This window comes from Rhopilema esculentum, chromosome 21 (genome assembly GCF_057945365.1).
Source record: "Rhopilema esculentum isolate cy_ngs chromosome 21, ASM5794536v1, whole genome shotgun sequence".
Lineage (NCBI taxonomy): Eukaryota > Metazoa > Cnidaria > Scyphozoa > Rhizostomeae > Rhizostomatidae > Rhopilema > Rhopilema esculentum.
Genome location: NC_142835.1, coordinates 6,244,158 through 6,265,365, shown reverse-complemented (window position 1 = coordinate 6,265,365; position 21,208 = coordinate 6,244,158). Strand labels below are relative to the sequence as shown.

The window sequence follows — 21,208 nt, the reverse complement described above, 5'->3', positions numbered from 1 at the left end:
AGCTTTCAATCATTGGGTTGCAAATTCTTTGTTGCTTCGGGTTCTTCTGAAAGTAAGGGTATCAAGATTTATAACAAAAAGGCCGTATTTTGCAAGGAATTGCTAATACTGCACGCGTACTCGCTCGTACAACGGATCTGAACCTGCATTTAAATTTTGTCTCAGGTCACCAACTTTTGGTTACGGAATTATGTCAAACTTTAGTCGCTTCTGCAAAGATTTTATTCTTATTTATTAACATTTTGACGTCATTAGCAGGGAATATTTGGCAATAATTGGACCATCTGCAGCTTTGTCAGACAGTGAGCAGCCGCATATTTTACGTTAGAAATCCCCTGTGGGCAGTGATGCCTTCCAAACAACCAGTCTCCTTGCAGTATGCACAATACCACGTTATCCCTGAAAATATCCCCTTTTCATATTTCAGAGGGCCTAAAGGTTAGGTTCTCAGCCGCAATTGTTTTATCTTGTTTCAGGTCATCTTGTTTCTCAGTCATTTATAATCCAGCTTTCTCTCGTGTATTGTGCCATGACATGGAAGTCTGAATGAACATATTCGTTGCGGTTTTTGGCGACAAAAGTTGACAAATTTTGCACATCTCAAGAAATTTGACGCTATAAAAGTTGTCAAATCTAAAAATCTGTCTCTCGCGATGAAAGTTGACACGTTTTGAACATCTCAAAAACTATCCCTCGCGCTGAAAATGGAAAAATTTTGCACACTTAAAAAAATTGTCTCTCGCGCGTAGAAATTAAAAAATTCTGCACAGCTCAAAAATCTGCCTCGAGATAAAAACTTAAAAATATCATATACCTCTAAAATCTGTGTCTTGCAATAAAAATTGACAAACTTTGCACACCTCAATAGTCTGCCTCGCGATAAAAATTGACAAATTTTCAGAGCTCAGAAACCTGTAGATTGCAATCTGCGCACAGGCTTAGAAACCTGCTCCTTGCGATAAAAATTAGCAAATTTTGCACACCTCAAGAAATTTGTCTCGCTCGATAAAATTTGCCACGTTTTGGACGACTCAGAAATCATCTTCTGTGGTACAAAAACTGGCATATTTTGAACACCCCAACCATTTCGCGATAAAAAAGATACATTTAGCATATCTCGGAAATCTCTTTCTTGCGATAAAAATTGATGCATTTCGAACTTTTCAGAAGCGGCATTTTGCACCTAAATGGGCCTATAAAGATTTCCAAGACCAGAAAAGAATCATCGCCTCTTTTAGCAAAACGGAGGGTGGCAAGACAAAGTATAAGACATACATCTGCATTTTACAGCACGTCTGCCTTTGAACCCCAAAAGAGAAAATGAACACGATTCTTAACTTTGGAATCTGTCTACATCAAACAAAAGGCTCATTCACACTACTGCGTTTTGAAATGAAAGCGTAGTCAAACTAATCCATTTTTGCCTTGCATTCACACTACTCTGCTATGAAAGCGGAGTCGTTTGAAAACGCAAATGAAAACGGTTTAATTTGTCGAGTGTGTTTGTGTAGTGTGTTGAGGATTCGTGAACGCCTCTTCTCAATAATGAGGCCACCATCAGCGTTTTTGTTGGAGCAGTGTGAAGACTCACCGTATTTGAATCGTATTCATTTGAAAACGGATAGATGTGAACGGACTGCATTTTCATCAACGAAAACGGAGCGATTTCAAATTTTGCGGTACCACCACCACCATCATCATCATCATCATCATAATCGTCATCATCATCATAATCGTCATCATCATCATAATCGTCATCATAATCGTCATCATCATCATCATCATCATCATCATCATCGTCGTCGTCATAATAATGATAATAATAATAATGACAATAATAATAATAATCATCATCATCATAATCATCATCATCATCATCATCATCATCATCATCATCATCATCATCATCATCATCATCATTGTAAAAATTAATTTATCTAATTACATATATCGTTGAAGAGCCACTCTTACATCACCTACTGGCATTATTTGAGTGGCTCTTCTTACAAACATACCAAAGGCTAATTTGATTCGTAACTAGCATGTCTGACGGGAAAGTTGAGCAAACTGTGGCGGTATGAAAATTTTGATCCATAAATGATCAAGACAAAAGGGACAATGCGCAGGAACCTTGTCTTCTGGAGGAGTTCCGAACGTCCGTATCATGAAATCTCAGTCAAAATTTGACATGCTTTTAATTTTACTAAAACCATTCGAAAAAGTTTTGAGAAGTTAAACGTTTTAGGCCATAAGATATCTTTCCATTGATAGCGAATCGCTAGCATTTGACATGGTGCAATATAAAATCATCGAAGGTTCAGCAAAGAAGGAAGGCGATTGAAACTTTGTGGACTGATAACCACTTAAATGAAATAGGATCAGAATAAAAATGTGAAAAAGAGATCTTTAAGAACTCGATATCATAAACAAACTACAACAATCTATACATAAATAATGACGAAAATGATTTTTTAATTTGTAATAAAAATCCTATAGGTTTATTACGTGGAAATAACCCAGTATGTTTTTAAACTGAAACCAGAGTCGATAAATGTACCTGATCTCTGGACCAAGCTCACTTTGTCATTTTTTTCGATGAGTCTTGCACACGTCTCCGTTATTAAAAGACAGTTAGACTTGCTCATTCTCGATAACTTGATCGTCGTTTTTATGACATCTCCAAACACTTTGTACTTGAGTGTCTCACTACTATCTCGCATGATACCGGCCACCCCATAGCCGCAGTGTGCTGCTACACGAAACCGCAGACTCAGGCTGGGGTTGTATATAACCTCCAGATTCTTCAGTCTTTTCAAAACATTGAGGCAGTATATGACAACAGACTCTGCTTCGACTGCGCTATTTCGGTCATCTGAAACTGTTTATAACGGAGATTATTATTAATCGCCCTGTTGCAGAGTGATCGATCCTAAATATCAGAGCTATGCATGCTTTGGTTGTAGAACACGATGATGCTCAGTTGGGGAGCTTCACAATGCGATAGCCAGACAAAAAACTGTGCATCACGTGTGCGGTGATCGAAGGACTATGATAAAGCCGATGCCTTCATTCGCCGCACACGAGAAGCAAAGTGTATCACTAGTGAACAAATTTATAAAAATTGTTTGATATTGGAAACTTTTTGCCATGAATTTTCTATAATTTCCCGCTGCATACGGGAGCGTTTTGCTCAAGGAAATTGTCATTCGTGGCATTTGGCTAAGAAAAATGCTCTAGTGTGCGCCTGGTTTAGACGTGGAATGATCGCACGTTTACGGCGGAGGAAAAAGATAAACATTGCACATGATCAGAATTGCGTTCACTCAGGCGCAATACCAAACCAAATCAGGTGGAAAACCACGATTGCACTTGACGAGAAGAAAAACATTTTGCTTCTGGATTTTTGGTGTTTCGTTGTTTTTGTGATTCTTTAGTCCTTTGCATATGTACGTTAACGGTTATCCAGAATATTCGGTTTTAATCTTCAAGGGCAAAAAGAACGATTTTTTTACTAGCACAAAGAAAACTATAGGTATTATTCTATGTAATGCTTAAGAATTATTATGTAGCTAGTATGAATGCAGTTGGCATTGTCAGTATATAAACATAAAACTATATAAGCTCATTGTCTTACCTACGATAAAACTATTTGATGTCATGTCGACTTCTGCGAAATCTAATCCCAGTTTCGTTGCTATTGCTGAAAATGATTTGAATATATAATCCAACAAACCAGCCAATTCATCTGGGTCGCTTTTAGATACAATTTCTTGGAAGTCCTCTATCTGGAATGAGGCCACGGATACACACTCGAGTGACGAGGCATCAAACTGGTCTCCGTCGCGAATTGTCATGTAGATATCAGACGGAACGGATCTTCTAAGCCAGTCATCTGCCTTCTCTCTTTCTTTCTCTAACATTCTAGTATCATACGAAATGTACTTTTCTAATGTCTCCGTTTCTTTCTCAAGCAGAAATGCCCGTTTTTCCATTTGGTCACCTTTCAGAGGTGCAATTATTCTCAAAACAGATTTGATGTGAGAGAATGGTGGCCTCACGTCCGGGTCATCTGACCAGGCACTGTCCAGTAAGACTTTTAATATGCTTTTGCCTGGCTCTTCTTTCGGTAAGTCGTGAAATTGGACACGTGGCCGCATGATCTTTGCTAAAATGAATTATTGTAACAATTAGGGAAATTGTGATTTTGAAACAAATTTTGAAGCGAAGTAATAATGGGCTTGAGAAAATCTAAATAAACAAACTTGACGGGAATCACCACCAAAAACTAGATACCATTCAGTATTTTAAATCAAGCAATGTTTTCTTGCTAAAATGAATATTGGTAGGCTACCTTGATGATATGTTCCTGGGAATTAAAAGGGCAAAGGTAAAGCAATTTGAGCTGAATTGTCATAACATACCTTGTTGTGATAACAAATCTTGCCTGGCTGTAGGGGAACCAGGCCTGATCACCTCGAGGTCAACCATTGGCTCTCTTAGATGGGCAACCGCTTCAATGATATGTTGAACTGACATTAGTTTGATTTCACTGTACGGAGGTCTCCTTGTCAGGATTTCCGCCATTAGAATGCCAAAGCTATACACGTCACCTTCAAAGCGAACGTGCCCAATCTGATCAATGTTCACAATCGCAGGTGACAGGTACTCTGGAGCGGTCCACAAAAGGCCTGTAAAAGTGAATAACAGATTATAGTATACATCCAGTCTTATCTCTGGCCAGCAAGACTGTCTCTTAACCGTTCAAACACGCTTAGAATCAATTTCTTTAACGTTCAACTTGTGGACACAGACTGCTTCTGTCTTATAAACTCTTGTGATAAATCCACTCTATCTGCTTATTTTGCTCTTTCAATAAGCTGAAAAATTCATTTCAAAGCTTGGAACTACATGGTTAGGAAAGCATTTTATTGGATCTAGAATTAATGAAAGGGAATTGCACAGAGATAAATGGAATTCACTTAACTAGGCCCTTGTTTACAACTATTTCGCGTCACCTCTTATCGGAAAGGTAGTAACCGCAAATTTCAAACATTTTCTATAATATCAGCCCCCATTAAGATCGTTTCATCCACGGAGCCTCAGTAGAAACATTCTTGTGGAGGAAAGATATCTAAAAAACTAACGAAGGAATCATAGATGAGGCCAATGTTGTTCTAATATCTACCATCTGATTCGAATTTGTCAGCCAATAATCAGTAAAGCTCTACTTGCAACTAAGTCCACATTTCCTTATATTGAAATATTGATAACTATCAAGACTAAAAGCCCTCCATTAAGCTTCAAAAGAAAAGTCTAGCTGCCATTTACAATTGCATCCTCCTCCTCAGTTTTCGTGCTACATTAAAACCTAAATCTCTGACATCCAAGATGTAAACGTCGTTTCCTTACCTAATAGTCGTTCGATACTATATGAAACCGATTAGGTCTTGGCCTTGATACGATAAGATTTATCATGATACAATCACACAGTTGATCGTGTGATTGACCAATCAATATCTGAAACAATGAATCACATAAAACTTACTGTTGAAATCCACAGGTGTTGTGTTTTGCTTCTGTTGATTAGCATCTTGATTATAGTAGCCATATTTTCTCGTTATTTTCGAATTGATATTACTCTCGAGGCTCTTTCGTAGACTTGGTAGGCCTATGTCAGTAATCTTTACTCTCCAGCCTTTGTGTAGAAGGCAGTTTGTTGATTTTAATCTACCATGTGTCAATCCACAGTTATCGTGTAGAAACATCATACCTCTACAAATGTCTTCCATGAAAGCATACTTGATTTCCAATGGCACATCAACATTTTCAGCATGAAGGGTGTCATATAAACTTCCCATGCTAGCAAGTTCTGTTACTATAGCAACAAATGGAGGGCCTAGACAGACAGCTTTGACCTTCTCAATGTTTATATGATCCAGCTTTTTAACCTTCCGTATCTCTACTCTAATGTCAAGAGACAGTTTTATTGGCTTCTTCTTCCAGCAGGTTACAAATACACTCTCGTCTCTTAGCTTTGCTTTGTAATAATGAGTGTATTTCATCTTCTCTGACAAGTGCCTTACAACCATATCTTTGTCAAGGTGCTGCTGCTCGAACTCAGTGAACGCACCCCAGTCGACAATCCAATATGTTTCATTATTGTCTCCAACGTTCAAGTTGCTGTGACTCGGCCGGCAAACTTTCAAAAGGTAGCAAGTAACAATTATAACTACCATTAAAGTCCCGAGACAAGATGCTACCAATGCTTGAAGTACCGTGGCTTTGTCACAATACACACCTTCGTATAGCCAGTTGCATTCAAGACAAGTGCCATCACCTAATGCCCCATCATTACAAACACCATGCTTACATCTGCGTTTGCAAATTCCAGAGCAGTCTTTGCCGTAAAATCCAGGCAAGCATTCACAGGTCTCAAATGCAACGCATCTGCCTTTCTCAAATGAGCAGTGGTGGTCTACACAGTGAGGGAGGCTGCAATTTGCCCCTGTCCAACCAATTTGACAGGCGAGCGAGTTATTGTCATGAGCTCCTTCACTCTGATTGGCAAAATATCTTAAACCTACCAGTCTTTGTAGCTTACGTTCCTGAATTAATGACATCATACTGTCAGTTCTAATTGTCTCACTTCTGTTTGTCAAAATTTGAATACTTTCTTTTATGGATTCAGCCCCATCTAGGATCATGTCTTTGAGCAATAAAGCATTTAGACCACTGTTTTTGTCTTTCATAGAAACAGAGTCAATACTTACAGTGGCATCCTCTATGTATGATGCAAGAGGTGCTGCTGATAAAGACGAATAACCATTGAATACCATAACACCTCTAAATGCTGCACCGCAACTAACTGGCCTCAATTTATAGCACAACCTCGAGCCAACGCCATACTCAAATGTGCCAGTCCTTGAGCCAGATATCCATGTATATCCGTCTTTTGGGCTGATGCCTAATTGTACTGCAGCTACAAATAGGTTAGCGGATGTTGTTTTGTCTACAATAAAATAAATATTTGTCTTCTTTTTTGATAAGATTGTTAGTGTTTTGGTTATATCAGCTACATTTGCACGTTCAGACATTACCAGATCCTTGGAAACAGCGATTCTGAACTTCATCAAGTAACATGCAAGGCTAGGTGTGATTCGAAGTTTCTGTGAACGTACTACTACCACTTCTGTTATATTGATCTCTTTAATGCTCTTCAAGGCTATGTAGAATCCGCTGGTATATGTGGTATCTATTTGGAGTGTCACTTCGTTTAAGACATTGATTTGGTCTGCATTAGTTTGTCCTGTCAAGAATGGAATGTTGTAGATACCTGCGAACGAGCTTAAAGTTGTGCTTATTTTACCAGCATTTGGGGCTATGATACTATGGAACGTGTCAGGGTCGCTTTTTTCTTTATCTTTGAAGTCCCTGAGCTTTTTAACAACATCATAAGCATGCTTGTAAGCGAATAGTGACAAAATGACATTTCTCTTGGGTCCAACATAATGAGTATTTAACTTTGTCTGAAGAAGAAGCAGCTCAGTCTTAAGTGAAGGCCAAGCCTGAAGTGTTTCATTGTCAACAAAAATCAAGATATTTGTGTTTGACAATATAATGCAATTGACGGAGGCATTTACGATCTTTCTTGATGGAAGCATTCCTTTAATTTCTAGCATTCCATTCACACGCAAATTGCAATCCTCGCCAGGACAAAGACTTCCACCATAAAGCGCTATACCGTTTGTAGAGTTGAAAGAATTTTGGGTGGCAAAAACACTGCAGTTCGCTGCAACTGAAATGCTATAGCTGACAACGGAATATTCTCCATACTGAATCGAGCTGTCGTTAAAAAGCATAGATATTTGTAAATCAAGTGCGTAGTTGGCATTGATAACGCAAGTCTCAGGTTCCAGTAAAAGTTCAACGTGTGTCGAATTTGTAACCAGTGGCTCGTAGTAACAGAGATGATATCGCATGACATTTCTGTTTTCTAGACCTGTAGTAAGTAAAACTATAAAGGGATGAAAACCAAAGCCAACACTATACAGGTCAAAATGAGCTTCCCCAATTTCAATATCTACATGCTCTCTTGAGTTCTGCGTATTTTCAACTTCTGGGCATGTGTTCGTCGATGGAATCAAATAAAATGGCATTGACGATGGAAGCTGCAGTTTGTCAGAAGATGTGTCATTTCTGCAACAGTAAAAGACCTCTGTGAAGCAGCAGTTGACGTCACTTGCATTATAGTTGATCTGGGCTATGAAGAATGAAAACAAGACAATATTAATAAATAAACTCTGATGAATTTGTTGAGGGTGTCATTGGACGATTTTATAGAAATTATTATAGCATATTGTCCATTACATCAAGTAACTTGAGATAACTTTTGGCCTTTATAACCACGTATCTAGATTAACATTTGAAACATATTATTTTCCTGATCATTAAAAACTATTAATTTTGATGTTTTCGTTTCAAAGTATCATAGATATTTGTTGAAGTACATTCGTATAAAAGTAAATACGGGACAATTTGAGCAAATTAGCAGAACGCAGAAAAGAGACGGTGGATTGATAAACTCACTTTTTGGAGAATTTCCATAAGAATGACTCCATGAAGAATTCCAATTGGAGCTATTTTCAAAAAATCGTATGCTCCCAGCTTGAAACCCCAACGGGCATTGCTCGCCAAGTTTGTAGATACAGTACTGGCCTGCTGGAAATGAGGTCCCCTGCCGATCCATCTGGACAGTCTTCGTGCAGAACTCTTCAACGAAGAAACGAGAAGAAACCGTATTCAGCAGATTTGTGCTTGAATCCAAAGATTTGTTGTTGCTTTGTATAATTTTGACGTCATGCAAAAGATAACCGTAATCCCATTGACTGCCTCTTGGGCAACCACTCTTTGGTTTTGGCAGCGCATAAATAGACGATGGCCAATGTATATGCGAATCATAAACGGTCTTGTCAGTAAACGGAGTGATTTTAGCATTTTCTTGCTTCAATGTTACCTAGGGAAAAGAAAAGAGATAAACATTTAAATAAGCAAAGATAAAAATATCATTTCAAAACGTCGATTGAACGGAATAAAGTTTCTTTTCCCACAGAGAAACTTTTGAAGTTCGTTTCAAAACATCATTTATATCATTTTCAAACTTTTCCTGCAGAATTTTGACACTTTCAAAATGGAAAGCGAACTACCGCTGAACTTTGAACTCAGGGAGGCCGGAACGACCAAGGGGCAATGCAGCAGACTCTTTCTCTAGCACAAGGCAATATGACTGTAGTTATTAAGATCCGAGAGTCTGAGTTTCATAATTCTATGGAATTATCTTATCATGTGAGAAAAAACATACATAAAAGTTAAGAATATTGAACGTACATATAAGACACATATCAGAGTAAAAGAATATTGAACAAACAGCAAATACAAATGGATACACAAGCCTACCTCTTTCCCTGCAAACGACCTCAGATTAATGCCATAAACTTCCATCCGCAGACAAAATCTCTTTCCAGAAGCTGAACAGCTGTCACCTGAACCAGTTGGGAGAACGCGCAACTTACGGGAGAGAAAAGGCTCCGAAAATGTTACATTTACAATATCGTCGCCATTTTTATTCCCAGTAAAGGTTTTAGCTGTACCGTTATCCGAGTAATCAATCCATTCATTTAAAGGAGATAAATACGACACATTAAAGAATGTGAGCCAGTAGTCACAATCCCTACTTTGAACGCCTTGTGTTGCGACCATTGTAACTAGAATTGTTTCTTCAAAATTGACCTCAAAATATTCTTCACCAGATATGTTAAATGAGCACCATCCGCCTTGAGTAGCAGTGCCAACGACGTAAGGTTGACTCAACCTTGCAAACCAAGGTTGATATGGGATAGGCTCGTAATCAGATTTGTAGAAAGTCGAACTCGATAAATCTTTATTCTTGATTATGCCATTTCCAAATCCTATTTCTTTCTCTCTGGATTTTGACCGGCATATGTACCGCTCATTGTCAGCGCAATTTGAGGTCCCAAGAGAACCATTTACAAATGTAACCGGACAGAATGTCAAAGTGGAGTTGTTCCTGGTATAGCACGATTTGTTCTTCGTATCCTGTATAAACAAGTTATCGTAAGTCCAAAAGTCGTTCGTCGCGTTTGCAACAAAAGATGATGTTGTGTTTGACAAACTGGTCCCATAAAAGCTGCAAGTTTCTACTGCACCACAATAGTCTGATTCGTTGAAACTTTTCCAGCAAATTGATTGCTGCGACACCCAAGATTTGGGACATAAATATGTGCCAATGAACTCCCCATTAATTCGGAAAAAAGTGAAACACATTAAGCTAAATATCAAAGTTTTAAAACTATCCACTTGCATTTTCAATGCCAACCATAACCATTTAATCGGTTCTGTAGTACAACAAGTTCATAGGTATCGTCGAGTTCATCTTCAATAGGAGACTCTGAAACACATGCACCGTCCGGATATATCAGTATGATAGCCAAAATGTTTGCAATTAATAAGCAACAATCAACAAATAATAAAGACACATACCGTCTTTTGATGAATCTCAACTCATGTGACGTCAAATTTCACAACGCATTCACGGGTTGGTATTCTGTTGATGCAACAAAATCTGGCGTCAAATAGCAACAATGGTCACTACAATAAATAGCAACAAGGAGTGAAACACCACGGAAACAAAACACTACACTCTCTTTTTTAAAAGAGTGTAGTAAACCAGATAATCTTTTCTGAGGCTCGATGTTCTTATTTTTTGGACAATTTGAGGCTCGGTGTTCTTAATATTGCTCTCACTCCAACATTAGATTTTCGACAATTACAAACATGCTATAAATTGTTCCTAAGACCACTATATAACAATTCTGCAGGACATTTTCAGTGGCTTGGAGAATATTTTCAACAAAATTTTGTTTTACTTCTAATTTTCACCTGAAACAGGGCATGTTCCTGGAAGGGTTATCAGTCTTTCTCCCTAATCTTCTGTGTCTGCCAAATACACAGTTTACAAACCATAAATAAGAACAACTTAAAACATACCTACCCCCCCCCCCCCCCAGAAGAAAACGTGGAAGAAAAAATGTTTGAAAATTACTCTCGCCTTGACAAAACAGAGCGATTTTGTCATTCAGACTCGAAACTGTGATTTGGTAGACTTAGAAACAATTTATAGTATTCTGTTAAAGAAAATTCAATTTCGAAATAAAAAAATCATTAAAAACAGGCTTATAACCAGACCCTGATTTCAACGGAAATATTTCCTTTGAAATCGAGGCTTGGTTATCATGCTACACCAGAGTGTAATCCTCAAGGGCATCTTGTTTGAATTTCTCCGTCAAGACAAGTTCAAAATCACTTTGTAACAGTCGTCTGGTTGCTTCAGTTACATAATGAACATTTTTAAGTGGTTAAAATATAAGGTTAAGAGATTTTCATGACATCATTAAATAGAGATTTCAGGATTTTTGAGTGTTTTGGGAAGTTCAACATCAATGCATATATATGGTGGATTAGGAATAGGCGTCGGTGTCGGTGAAGAACCTTTAGGTGACGCAGGTCTACAAATCATGTGAACGAAATCGATGCCAGCTAATCAATGCAACTGGTGTTTATTTCAAGCAAAATGCTGTCAAATACTTGTAATCAAAGAAAAAGAACAATAGAAATGAAAGCTTAATGAAAAGCGGATGCAAAATTCATTCTGAACTTCATTAGCAAAAAATTTAACCATGGGAACTTCCAAAAGATAGCTGCTCGAATTCTTGATTAAACGTAGAAAATCTTTTCCGTTACGAGCGGAATGTCATGACCTATAAGATTATGAAAAGACTCTGGGACCTGAAAGCCTATGGGACATATGCTAATTTAGATCTTCCTACTACTCAACAAATAATACTAAACACCTGATGAGATTTGTGAGCTACAGGCACTTCTGACACATCTGAAAACACCAAAACATTACTCTCTAAAGGAGCAGCAATCATTAAGTTTTATAGGACTGCAGCTTTTTCATTCTTGTGGGTTTTATCATTATAATTTGATGTTATAGTTTGTACATAAAATATGTGAAAAGAATGAAAATGAAAATGAACGAATGAATACGATGGGGTCACAAAATGCAAGGTTCCTCCACTTCAATCAAAGAACGTTTGCTAGGAGAAATATCACGCCAAATGTCTCTGTGAAATGCTAACATTTGAAATAACAAATACGCAATAATTTACTGTTAGCCAATGTGGAATAAGAATCTCCAAGGAGATAAATTTGAGCTTTATATTGTTAAGCTCGAAATACAATATACAAATATCTTAGATATTAATACTTGAATAAAACTATGAAAGATGAGTGGGTACCTATGCTCACAACAAGACTGTGCCTCGAAAGCGTTGGTTTCTAATTAGGCGATATATCAAGGGAATGTTGCGGTAAGATATTCTGGTTTTCGGAATCAGTTCAGAAAAGCGGTAAACATTCCAGAACAAAACAGGTGTTTGCATGCGACATGAACATTACAGATGTGCGAATAGGGAATCAGTGGGGTGTTGATGAAAACTCATTGTAGGTAACAGAAGCCTCAATCAAGAAAAGAAAATATTCAATAAAGAGAAGGTGGATGTAAAGCTGGATGTTTAAATGAGTAATTCAAAAATACAATGAACTCTAAATTAGGCCTCGCAAATCTTCAATTGTGAATTGAAGCAGATAAATGCATTGCTTGCGTTTATCATTAGGTGTCAGGACACTATGTATACTTCAATGTGATATCGTGATTCTAGACGTCAGTTATCGTCAATCTAGACATCAGTCCAAAATGCCTGTCGATAAAAATGGGATATCAGTCGCAGTGGACCACAGAGAAAACACCACCAAAGAGGATGATTCAGTTTTAAACGCTGCTGAATCTTTGACAGTTCATGCCTTTCCACGAATTTTCAACTCTAAGAATTGGGTTTTCAAAGTCTTCTGGTTTCTGATACTGAGCGGAGCACTGGGTGTTTTAATTTGGCTAATATATCAACGTGTGACTGACTACAAGAAACATGAGGTTTATATTAAAAGGGAATCAAACGTTGTACAACCGTTGCCTTTCCCAGCAGTCACTGTTTGCAATTCCGATCGCTTCTCGGGCATTCCAATGAAACAATTTCCAATGGACAACAAAAGTTGCAGTGATGCTACAACCAGTAAATCTACAGAACGTCAAGATATCGAATTCAATAAAGCGTGTAGAATGTTTCTTAGTGGCTTCAAAGATACATTTAGATTTGGTGGAAAAGATTTGCCAGGGTTCCCAGACCAGTTTACGTCATCAAACGGTGCATATCCGTGTTTCACATTTAACAAAAACGGCAAAGCACAGCAGAATGTTTCAGGGGGTGGCAAAGGATTGGACATGATCTTCTTCTCTGACCCTAATGACATTTATCATTCACAGATGATGAATTTATCACGTTTTGATGACCAAAGACGTGGTATTCTCGTACAGATACACGACCCAAATACTGAGGTATCATTGGATCAGTCGTCAAGCATTACCATATCACCTGGCTACTTAACGGAGATCGTCATCAAAAGAGTGACAACAAGTAGAAAGAAGCACCCCTTCCCATCAAAATGCCACACATCCAAAACAACAAAGTACAAATTAATTGGTGGGAGGTACACGAGGTCAAATTGCATTTCATCTTGTTTTCAGTTGAAACTGCAAGAGGAATGCGGAGACATCATGAAGCCAAACAAATCAGCCACACAGATATTGTGCGAGAGCGATATGTACAGGAGACAACCAATTGAAGACTGTCAATGTCCTCAACCTTGTTATGAAGTCGCCTTTCCCAGAATCGTTTCTATCAGCGTCTGGCCTCGAATGTTTCAATTTGAATCATTAATAGATGATTTCTCTAAAATGGCGAATACATCCGATAACATGACGTTACAATATATGCAGAAGCGGTTTTCTCAAGTTAAAATCTATTACCAAGATTTGTTGGAGACAAAATTAAGCGAAGAGGAGCTGTACGGAATTACAAATTTGCTCAGTGAAGTCGGAGGACTGATGGGGCTTTTGATTGGTTCTTCAGTTATTTCAGTCGTAGAAATCATTTGGCTGTCTGGAATAATTATCAAAAAGCTGTTTCGTAGCGCTTTCTCACAAACAGAGAAAGAGCTAAAGGAAATAAGTACAATAAAAAACTCCGACATAGTTGTATACAATCGCACTGATCATTTAGTAAATGCAACTGGACTAGTTGACTACAAAGAGCTGATCGACTCACCTGGTTTGGCTTACAGTCGAAGACTCGAACAGACCGTTTAGATAAAGAGAAAGACGTAGAAAGACCAGCAATCTGGCTTCAGCTACATATCACAAGTTCTGTTTGCAAAGAGGAATTTTTCTTGGAGGTTTAGAGAGCTACCCCGTCAATATATAATCATTGCATGCCAGATTTTTTGCATTGCCAGTTTTGCTGTACTCAGCTTTCAAACACATTCATTGCATACGTATATCTGACTGTATCTTCCCGAAACTTCAGTCATGCAACCATGGCATTCTTCTGCCAAAGATTCGGAAATCAAATAAACTTGTTCAATTCATTCTGTTGAAATTAATCTAAATTTTACGCGAATTTCAAAGATTTCTCTCTTCGGATACTTCAGCCTTACATATCTATAAATAAATAGACTGCCTTTCCCGACAACAGAAGGTTTGAATGGTTTGTCACTGACTGTATTTCTTCCGAAAATCGCTCCGGGAACAAGTATATTGCTTTAACTAATCAACTGAGGCAGCCTTTCCACTTACCCGGGTTAAAACAAAAACGGTTTAAAATGTATCCGTTTTTAAAGTGAGTCAATGAAAACGCCAGTTTGTTTGAGCTTGTTCTAATCCGTTTTCGATCGTTTCCACTAAGCTGGGTTAAGATGTACCCAGGGTTAAAACAAAAATGGTTTAAAATGTATCCGTTTTTAAAGTGAGTCAATGAAAACGCCAGTTTGTTTGAGCTCGTTCTAATTCGTTTTTGATCGTTTCCACTAAGCTGGGTTAAGATGTACCCAGGGTTAAAATGAAAACGGTTTAAAATGTATCCGTTTTTAAAATGGGTCAATGGAAACGCCAGTTTGTTTGAGCTCGTTCTAATCCGTTTTTGATCGTTTCCACTAAGCTGGGTTAAGATGTACCCAGGGTTAAAACAAAAATGGTTTAAAATGTATCCGTTTTTAAAGTGAGTCAATGAAAACGCCAGTTTGTTTGAGCTCGTTCTAATCCGTTTTTAATCGTTTCCACTAAGCTGGGTTAAGATGTACCCAGGGTTAAAACAAAAACGGTTTAAAATGTATCCGTTTTTAAAGTGAGTCAATGGAAACGCCAGTTTGTTTGAGCTCGTTCTAATCCGTTTTTGATCGTTTCCACTAAGCTGGGTTAAGATGTACCCAGGGTTAAAACAAAAACGGTTTAAAATGTATCCGTTTTTAAAGTGAGTCAATGAAAACGCCAGTTTGTTTGAGCTCGTTCTAATCCGTTTTTGATCTTTTCCACTAAGCTGGGTTAAGATGTACCCAGGGTTAAAACAAAAACGGTTTAAAATGTATCCGTTTTTAAAGTGAGTCAATGAAAACGCCAGTTTGTTTGAGCTCGTTCTAATCCGTTTTTGATCTTTTCCACTAAGCTGGGTTAAGATGTACCCAGGGTTAAAACAAAAACGGTTTAAAATGTACCCGTTTTTAAAGTGAGTCAATGGAAACGCCAGTTTGTTTGAGCTCGTTCTAATCCTATTTTGATCGTTTCCACTAAGCTGGGTTAAGATGTACCCAGGGTTAAAACAAAAACGGTTTAAAATGTACCCGTTTTTAAAGTGAGTCAATGGAAACGCCAGTTTGTTTGAGCTCGTTCTAATCCGTTTTTGATCGTTTCCACTAAGCTGGGTTAAGATGTACCCAGGGTTAAAACAAAAATGGTTTAAAATGTATCCGTTTTTAAAGTGAGTCAATGGAAACGCCAGTTTGTTTGAGGTCGTTCTAATCCGTTTTTGATCGTTTCCACTAAGCTGGGTTAAGATGTACCCAGGGTTAAAACAAAAATGGTTTAAAATGTATCCGTTTTTAAAGTGAGTCAATGGAAACGCCAGTTTGTTTGAGCTCGTTCTAATCCGTTTTTGATCGTTTCCACTAAGCTGGGTTAAGATGTACCCAGGGTTAAAACAAAAACGGTTTAAAATGTACCCGTTTTTAAAGTGAGTCAATGGAAACGCCAGTTTGTTTGAGCTCGTTCTAATCCGTTTTTGATCGTTTCCACTAAGCTGGGTTAAGATGTACCCAGGGTTAAAACAAAAATGGTTTAAAATGTATCCGTTTTTAAAGTGAGTCAATGGAAACGCCAGTTTGTTTGAGCTCGTTCTAATCCGTTTTTGATCGTTTCCACTAAGCTGGGTTAAGATGTACCCAGGGTTAAAACAAAAACGGTTTAAAATGTACCCATTTTAAAGTGAGTCAATGGAAACGCCAGTTTGTTTGAGCTCGTTCTAATCCGTTTTTGATCGTTTCCACTAAGCTGGGTCAAGATGTACCAAGGCTTAAAATGTGTCCTTAGCCCTCTACAATTTATATAAATCAGATTTAGATTATTTAAATTGAAACTGAAGGACGCACAGCTGTGAGAGAAGTCAGTTTTTCAACAGCAGTCCTTGAATTTTTTTTATAACGCTGTTGTTGTTGTTGCTGTTGTTGTTGTAGGTGGATCTAAATTTACCCGGGTTTGGCATTCCCACTAGCCCACAGATGAGTTAAAAGATACCCGGGTAAAAAAATGATTCACTTGGAGGCCCGTTTTTAAACTTGTCCGTTTTTCTAGTGGGTTAGTGGGAACGCAACGCAAAAACGGATAACTTTTCACCCGTTGTTGTTTTAAGCCGGGCTAGTGGAAAGGCTGCCTGAGAAGTATATCATATATACGGAGATTTTTGTTGGTACAAAAACTGTAGACCACTAAATATCTTTGAACGCTAGGAGCGCTGTCTTGATGAGACGTTGTCATGTCAATTGAAAGATATATCAGGTCACGAACGAGGTTATCGGAATCACTTGAGATGCAGGGTTTACATTGAAAAGTGAAGCAGGTGTATGTATGCAACAAGAGCCCTGCCGACAAGTGAATGTGGAATCAGTGGGTATTGATGAAAACCAACTGTAGGTTAAGCTGCGTCAATCAAGAAAATAGGGTATTCAATAAAGAGGGTTTGCACGTAAGACGGGATACTGAATAGTGCAATTAAAATATACAACAGACTCTGATAAAGATTGAAAAAATCTTCCAATATGAATAGATGTCGTAAAATGAATTGCCTGCAATAGTTATTAAGTGTCAGATCACCTGTGTATACTTCAATGTGATATCGTGATTATAGATTTCAGTTATCGTCAATTTAGAAATCAGTCCAAAATGCCTGTCGATAAAAATGGGATATCAGTCGCAGAGGACCACAAAAAAAACACCACTAAAGAGGATGATTCAGTTTTAAACGCTGCTGAATCTTTGACAGTTCATGCCTTTCCACGAATTTTCAACTCTAAGAATTGGGTTTTCAAAGTCTTCTGGTTTCTGATACTGAGCGGAGCACTGGGTGTTTTAATTTGGCTAATATATCAACGTGTGACTGACTACAAGAAATATGAGGTTTATATTAAAAGGGAATCAAACGTTGTACAACCGTTGCCTTTCCCAGCAGTCACTGTTTGCAATTCCGATCGCTTTTCGGGCATTCCAGTGAAACAATTTCCAATGGACAACAAAATTTGCAGTGATGCTACAACCAGTAAATCTACAGAACGTCAAGATATCGAATTCAATAAAGCGTGTAGAATGTTTCTTAGTGGCTTCAAAGATACATTTAGATTTGGTGGAAAAGATTTGCCAGGGTTCCCAGACCAGTTTACGTCATCAAACGGTGCATATCCGTGTTTCACATTTAACAAAAACGGCAAAGCACAGCAGAATGTTTCAGGGGGTGGCAAAGGATTGGACATGATCTTCTTCTCTGACCCTAATGACATTTATCATTCAGAAATGGTGAATTTATCACGTTTTGATGACCAAAGACGTGGTATTCTCGTACAGATACACGACCCAAATACTGAGGTATCATTGGATCAGTCGTCAAGCATTACCATATCACCTGGCTACTTGACGGAGATCGTCATCAAAAGAGTGACAACCAGTAGAAAGAAGCACCCCTTCCCATCAAAATGCCACACATCCGAAACAACAAAGTACAAATTAATTGGTGGGAGGTACACGAGGTCAAATTGCATTTCATCTTGTTTTCAGTTGAAACTGCAAGAGGAATGCGGAGACATTATGAAGCCAAACAAATCAGCCACACAGATATTGTGCGAGAGCGATATGTACAGGAGACAACCAATTGAAGACTGTCAATGTCCTCAACCTTGTTATGAAGTCGCCTTTCCCAGAATGGTTTCTGTCAGCGTCTGGCCTCGAATGTTTCAATTTGAATCATTAAAAGATGATTTCTCTAAAATGGCGAATACGTCTGATAACATGACGTTACAATATATGCAAAAGCGGTTTTCTCAAGTTAAAATCTACTACCAAGATTTGTTGGAGACAAAATTAAGCGAAGAGGAGCTGTACGGAATTACAAATTTGCTCAGTGAAGTCGGAGGACTGATGGGGCTTTTGATTGGTTCGTCAGTTATTTCGGTCGTAGAAATCATTTGGCTGTCTGGAATAATTATCAAAAAGCTGTTTGGTAGTGCTGTCTCACATACAAGGAAAGAGCCAAAGAAAACAAATACGATAAAAAGTTCCACGATGCAGTTGTATCCCGTTAAGTTCTACTCCAAATAATCCCGCCGTTTAATAAGTCGTACTGACTTTCAATTCTGTGGGATTTTTCTCTCTTACTCGACTAAAACTTGTATCCCAGATAAGTCGGACATTCGCAAAGGCAGACTATTCTCGTATTCTCTTTGAAGGCCCAACTTAATAGGATTCAGATGTAGCTGTTTGCAAGCACTGATCATTTAGAAAGTGCAACTGGGCAAACAGGGGCGGATCTAGAAAGTATTCTGACTGTCGCACACAAGGGTGTGGTCGGAAATATCATTCTTGACCACACCCATAGTTTTTAAGGATATTCGCCCCTTTCTCATTTGAGCAATCGACACGCACATTAAATTGGCTTTATTTAGAACGTTGTCAAACTGTTGTTTATTCCTTATCTGAGTTTTCAATTGATACTACAGAATCATTTGTGTTGTTTCTTAGCCAAGCGTAAAGCAAGAAACAACTTGAAATTCTTAAACGTATTGACACGGTTTTCCTTTCATAATCAGGCAAACATTCGAGTCGTCTCTCTGGATTTGTTTATGGTATACGATGACAAACCAGGCCACGCAAAAAATGAAAAATATCATTACAATGAATTTTCATAACTAACAAAATAGAACAAATGTACACAAATATTCATAAAAACCTGCACTAATAACTAGTATTTTTTAATAGCTAAACCAAATCAGCGTGAAAACATGTATTTTACTCCGAAGAAACCCCTTCGAATTCAGGGGAATACCCAAGCAAGTAAACTTTACCCGGAAATATCTGAAAGCTGATAAGGAACTGAGAATCCACATTGAAAAGATTCACTTTGAAAGTTTTGTCCAATTAAAAATTTCACTCTGCCAACGTCCTGAACATTATTTATTCGCCAGGGCCAAATCGCAGGTATCACCCCAGTCCAGGGCATTTTGACATTTGTAGGCCCTTGATCCATGAAGGAGGTAATGAATGTCGAAACTTGAAAACATCCCGTGTCGAATGTTACTCTGAAAATCTAGCGACCTTTGTCTTCCAAATTACCAGGTTTAACGTATTCATTATACATGTAGCCAGTCGACTCCATAACACAAAATTCCTTCTCGCCAGTGAAAAAATTCCCCATGCCAAGCATAAATAAGCTCAAAACTGTACCAAGCACGCAATGAGGACGGATTAATCTTTGCCCATTGGTGCGACCTTACTAAAAAAACATACTGTGCACCGAAGTTCGCACTATCTAGCAATTTCATTGGTTAAATATTTTAAAACAAAAGCTGTGCGAATCGGTGCGAACGTGCTACTAATCATACTGTGCACCGAAATACCCTAATCTAACTACATTGGTACCCTGTTGTTTTTCAGTCAGGATACTTTGAGATTTGAATCAGATTGAATCAAGATCGAGATTGAATTAGAGATGGTGTTTAAGATTTTGCTTGTGTTTATGGCCAGGTTTAAATCATGCATGATTCAGACCTTGGATCTTCCTGCTCCTGCACGGTGTTCAGTTGTCAAATATAACTAAAGCATAATTCCCAAGCAAATACACTTAAAACACAAATTGGAAATTTGCCAATAAGCGAGAATGTTGTTGTTAAGGAAAAACCTCTTTCGAGACGGATTCTTAGCATAAATTTAAAAGTTTGACTGTCGCATGTGCGAACGGTGCGAACGTCTAGATCCGCCCCTGTGGGCAAAGTAACTATACATTGGACACGCAATAACGTATTTCTCTCGTTAATTTACAAGTTTTCCTCTACGAAACTACCAATAAATAGACTGCGTTTACCGAGAACACCAGATTTGAAAGGTCTGTCCCTGGATGAAGCTTTTCCATAACGCGTCCATGAAAGCATGCATGTTGCTTTAACTTGTCATCATCTCTTAGATGTACCGAGTTTTACATTGTACACTTAAGTCACTAAATGCAACAATCTAGCTGAAGATAATCGAACAAATATATTTCCCAGCAAATTTGGGTTTCTTGTAGACACCACTACGAAATTTATAGCCTTCTTTTCCAACACATACAGCAAGACAGCTTAAGTTGTTTTTGCACCTCCTTGAGGAAAAATTTCAGGCCATCCCGCAAAGAAAGCAATTTGTTGTTAGACCAATGCAATATGTCTTCATGGCATTTAAAATTGATTTTCGTCAATTGTTTAACATTTCAGACACAAATAAATTTTTTTGATAACACTATGTCCTTTGAAAGCTTTCAGTAATTAGTTTCTAAACACAGGCAGAGCAAAGCTGCAATCTGACTCACAATAATCACCCGAACTAAATTCTAATCATTTTCATAAAATATGTGATTAAATCTACCATAATTCTCCCTAGATTTGTTCTCAC

The 21,208-nt window shown here is 38.0% G+C and overlaps 3 protein-coding genes across 3 annotated transcripts in view; 2 read left to right on the top strand and 1 right to left on the bottom strand.

Moving 5' to 3' along the window:
* Positions 1 to 146: 146 nt before the first annotated feature.
* LOC135684297 (uncharacterized) overlaps positions 147 to 21,208 on the bottom strand; it is a 23,578-nt gene continuing 2,516 nt past the window's right edge. The window contains exons 3-8 of the mRNA XM_065199805.2: positions 9,454 to 10,621; positions 8,587 to 9,013; positions 5,546 to 8,260; positions 4,422 to 4,688; positions 3,635 to 4,165; positions 147 to 2,878 (exon numbers count right to left, since the gene is read on the bottom strand). Of these exons, the coding sequence (XP_065055877.2) occupies positions 2,502 to 2,878; positions 3,635 to 4,165; positions 4,422 to 4,688; positions 5,546 to 8,260; positions 8,587 to 9,013; positions 9,454 to 10,380 (5,244 nt within the window). The 5' untranslated portion in view covers positions 10,381 to 10,621 and the 3' untranslated portion in view covers positions 147 to 2,501. The remainder of the gene's footprint in view (positions 2,879 to 3,634; positions 4,166 to 4,421; positions 4,689 to 5,545; positions 8,261 to 8,586; positions 9,014 to 9,453; positions 10,622 to 21,208) is intronic.
* On the top strand, positions 12,836 to 14,341 carry LOC135684312 (bile acid-sensitive ion channel-like). Its single transcript, XM_065199830.2, has one exon. The coding sequence runs from the start codon at positions 12,836 to 12,838 to the stop codon at positions 14,339 to 14,341; it is 1,506 nt and encodes a 501-aa protein (XP_065055902.2).
* Positions 16,827 to 21,180, top strand: LOC135684307 (bile acid-sensitive ion channel). The gene has a single exon (XM_065199826.2). It carries the CDS (start codon positions 17,462 to 17,464, stop codon positions 18,884 to 18,886), a length of 1,425 nt encoding a protein of 474 aa, XP_065055898.2. The 5' UTR covers positions 16,827 to 17,461; the 3' UTR covers positions 18,887 to 21,180.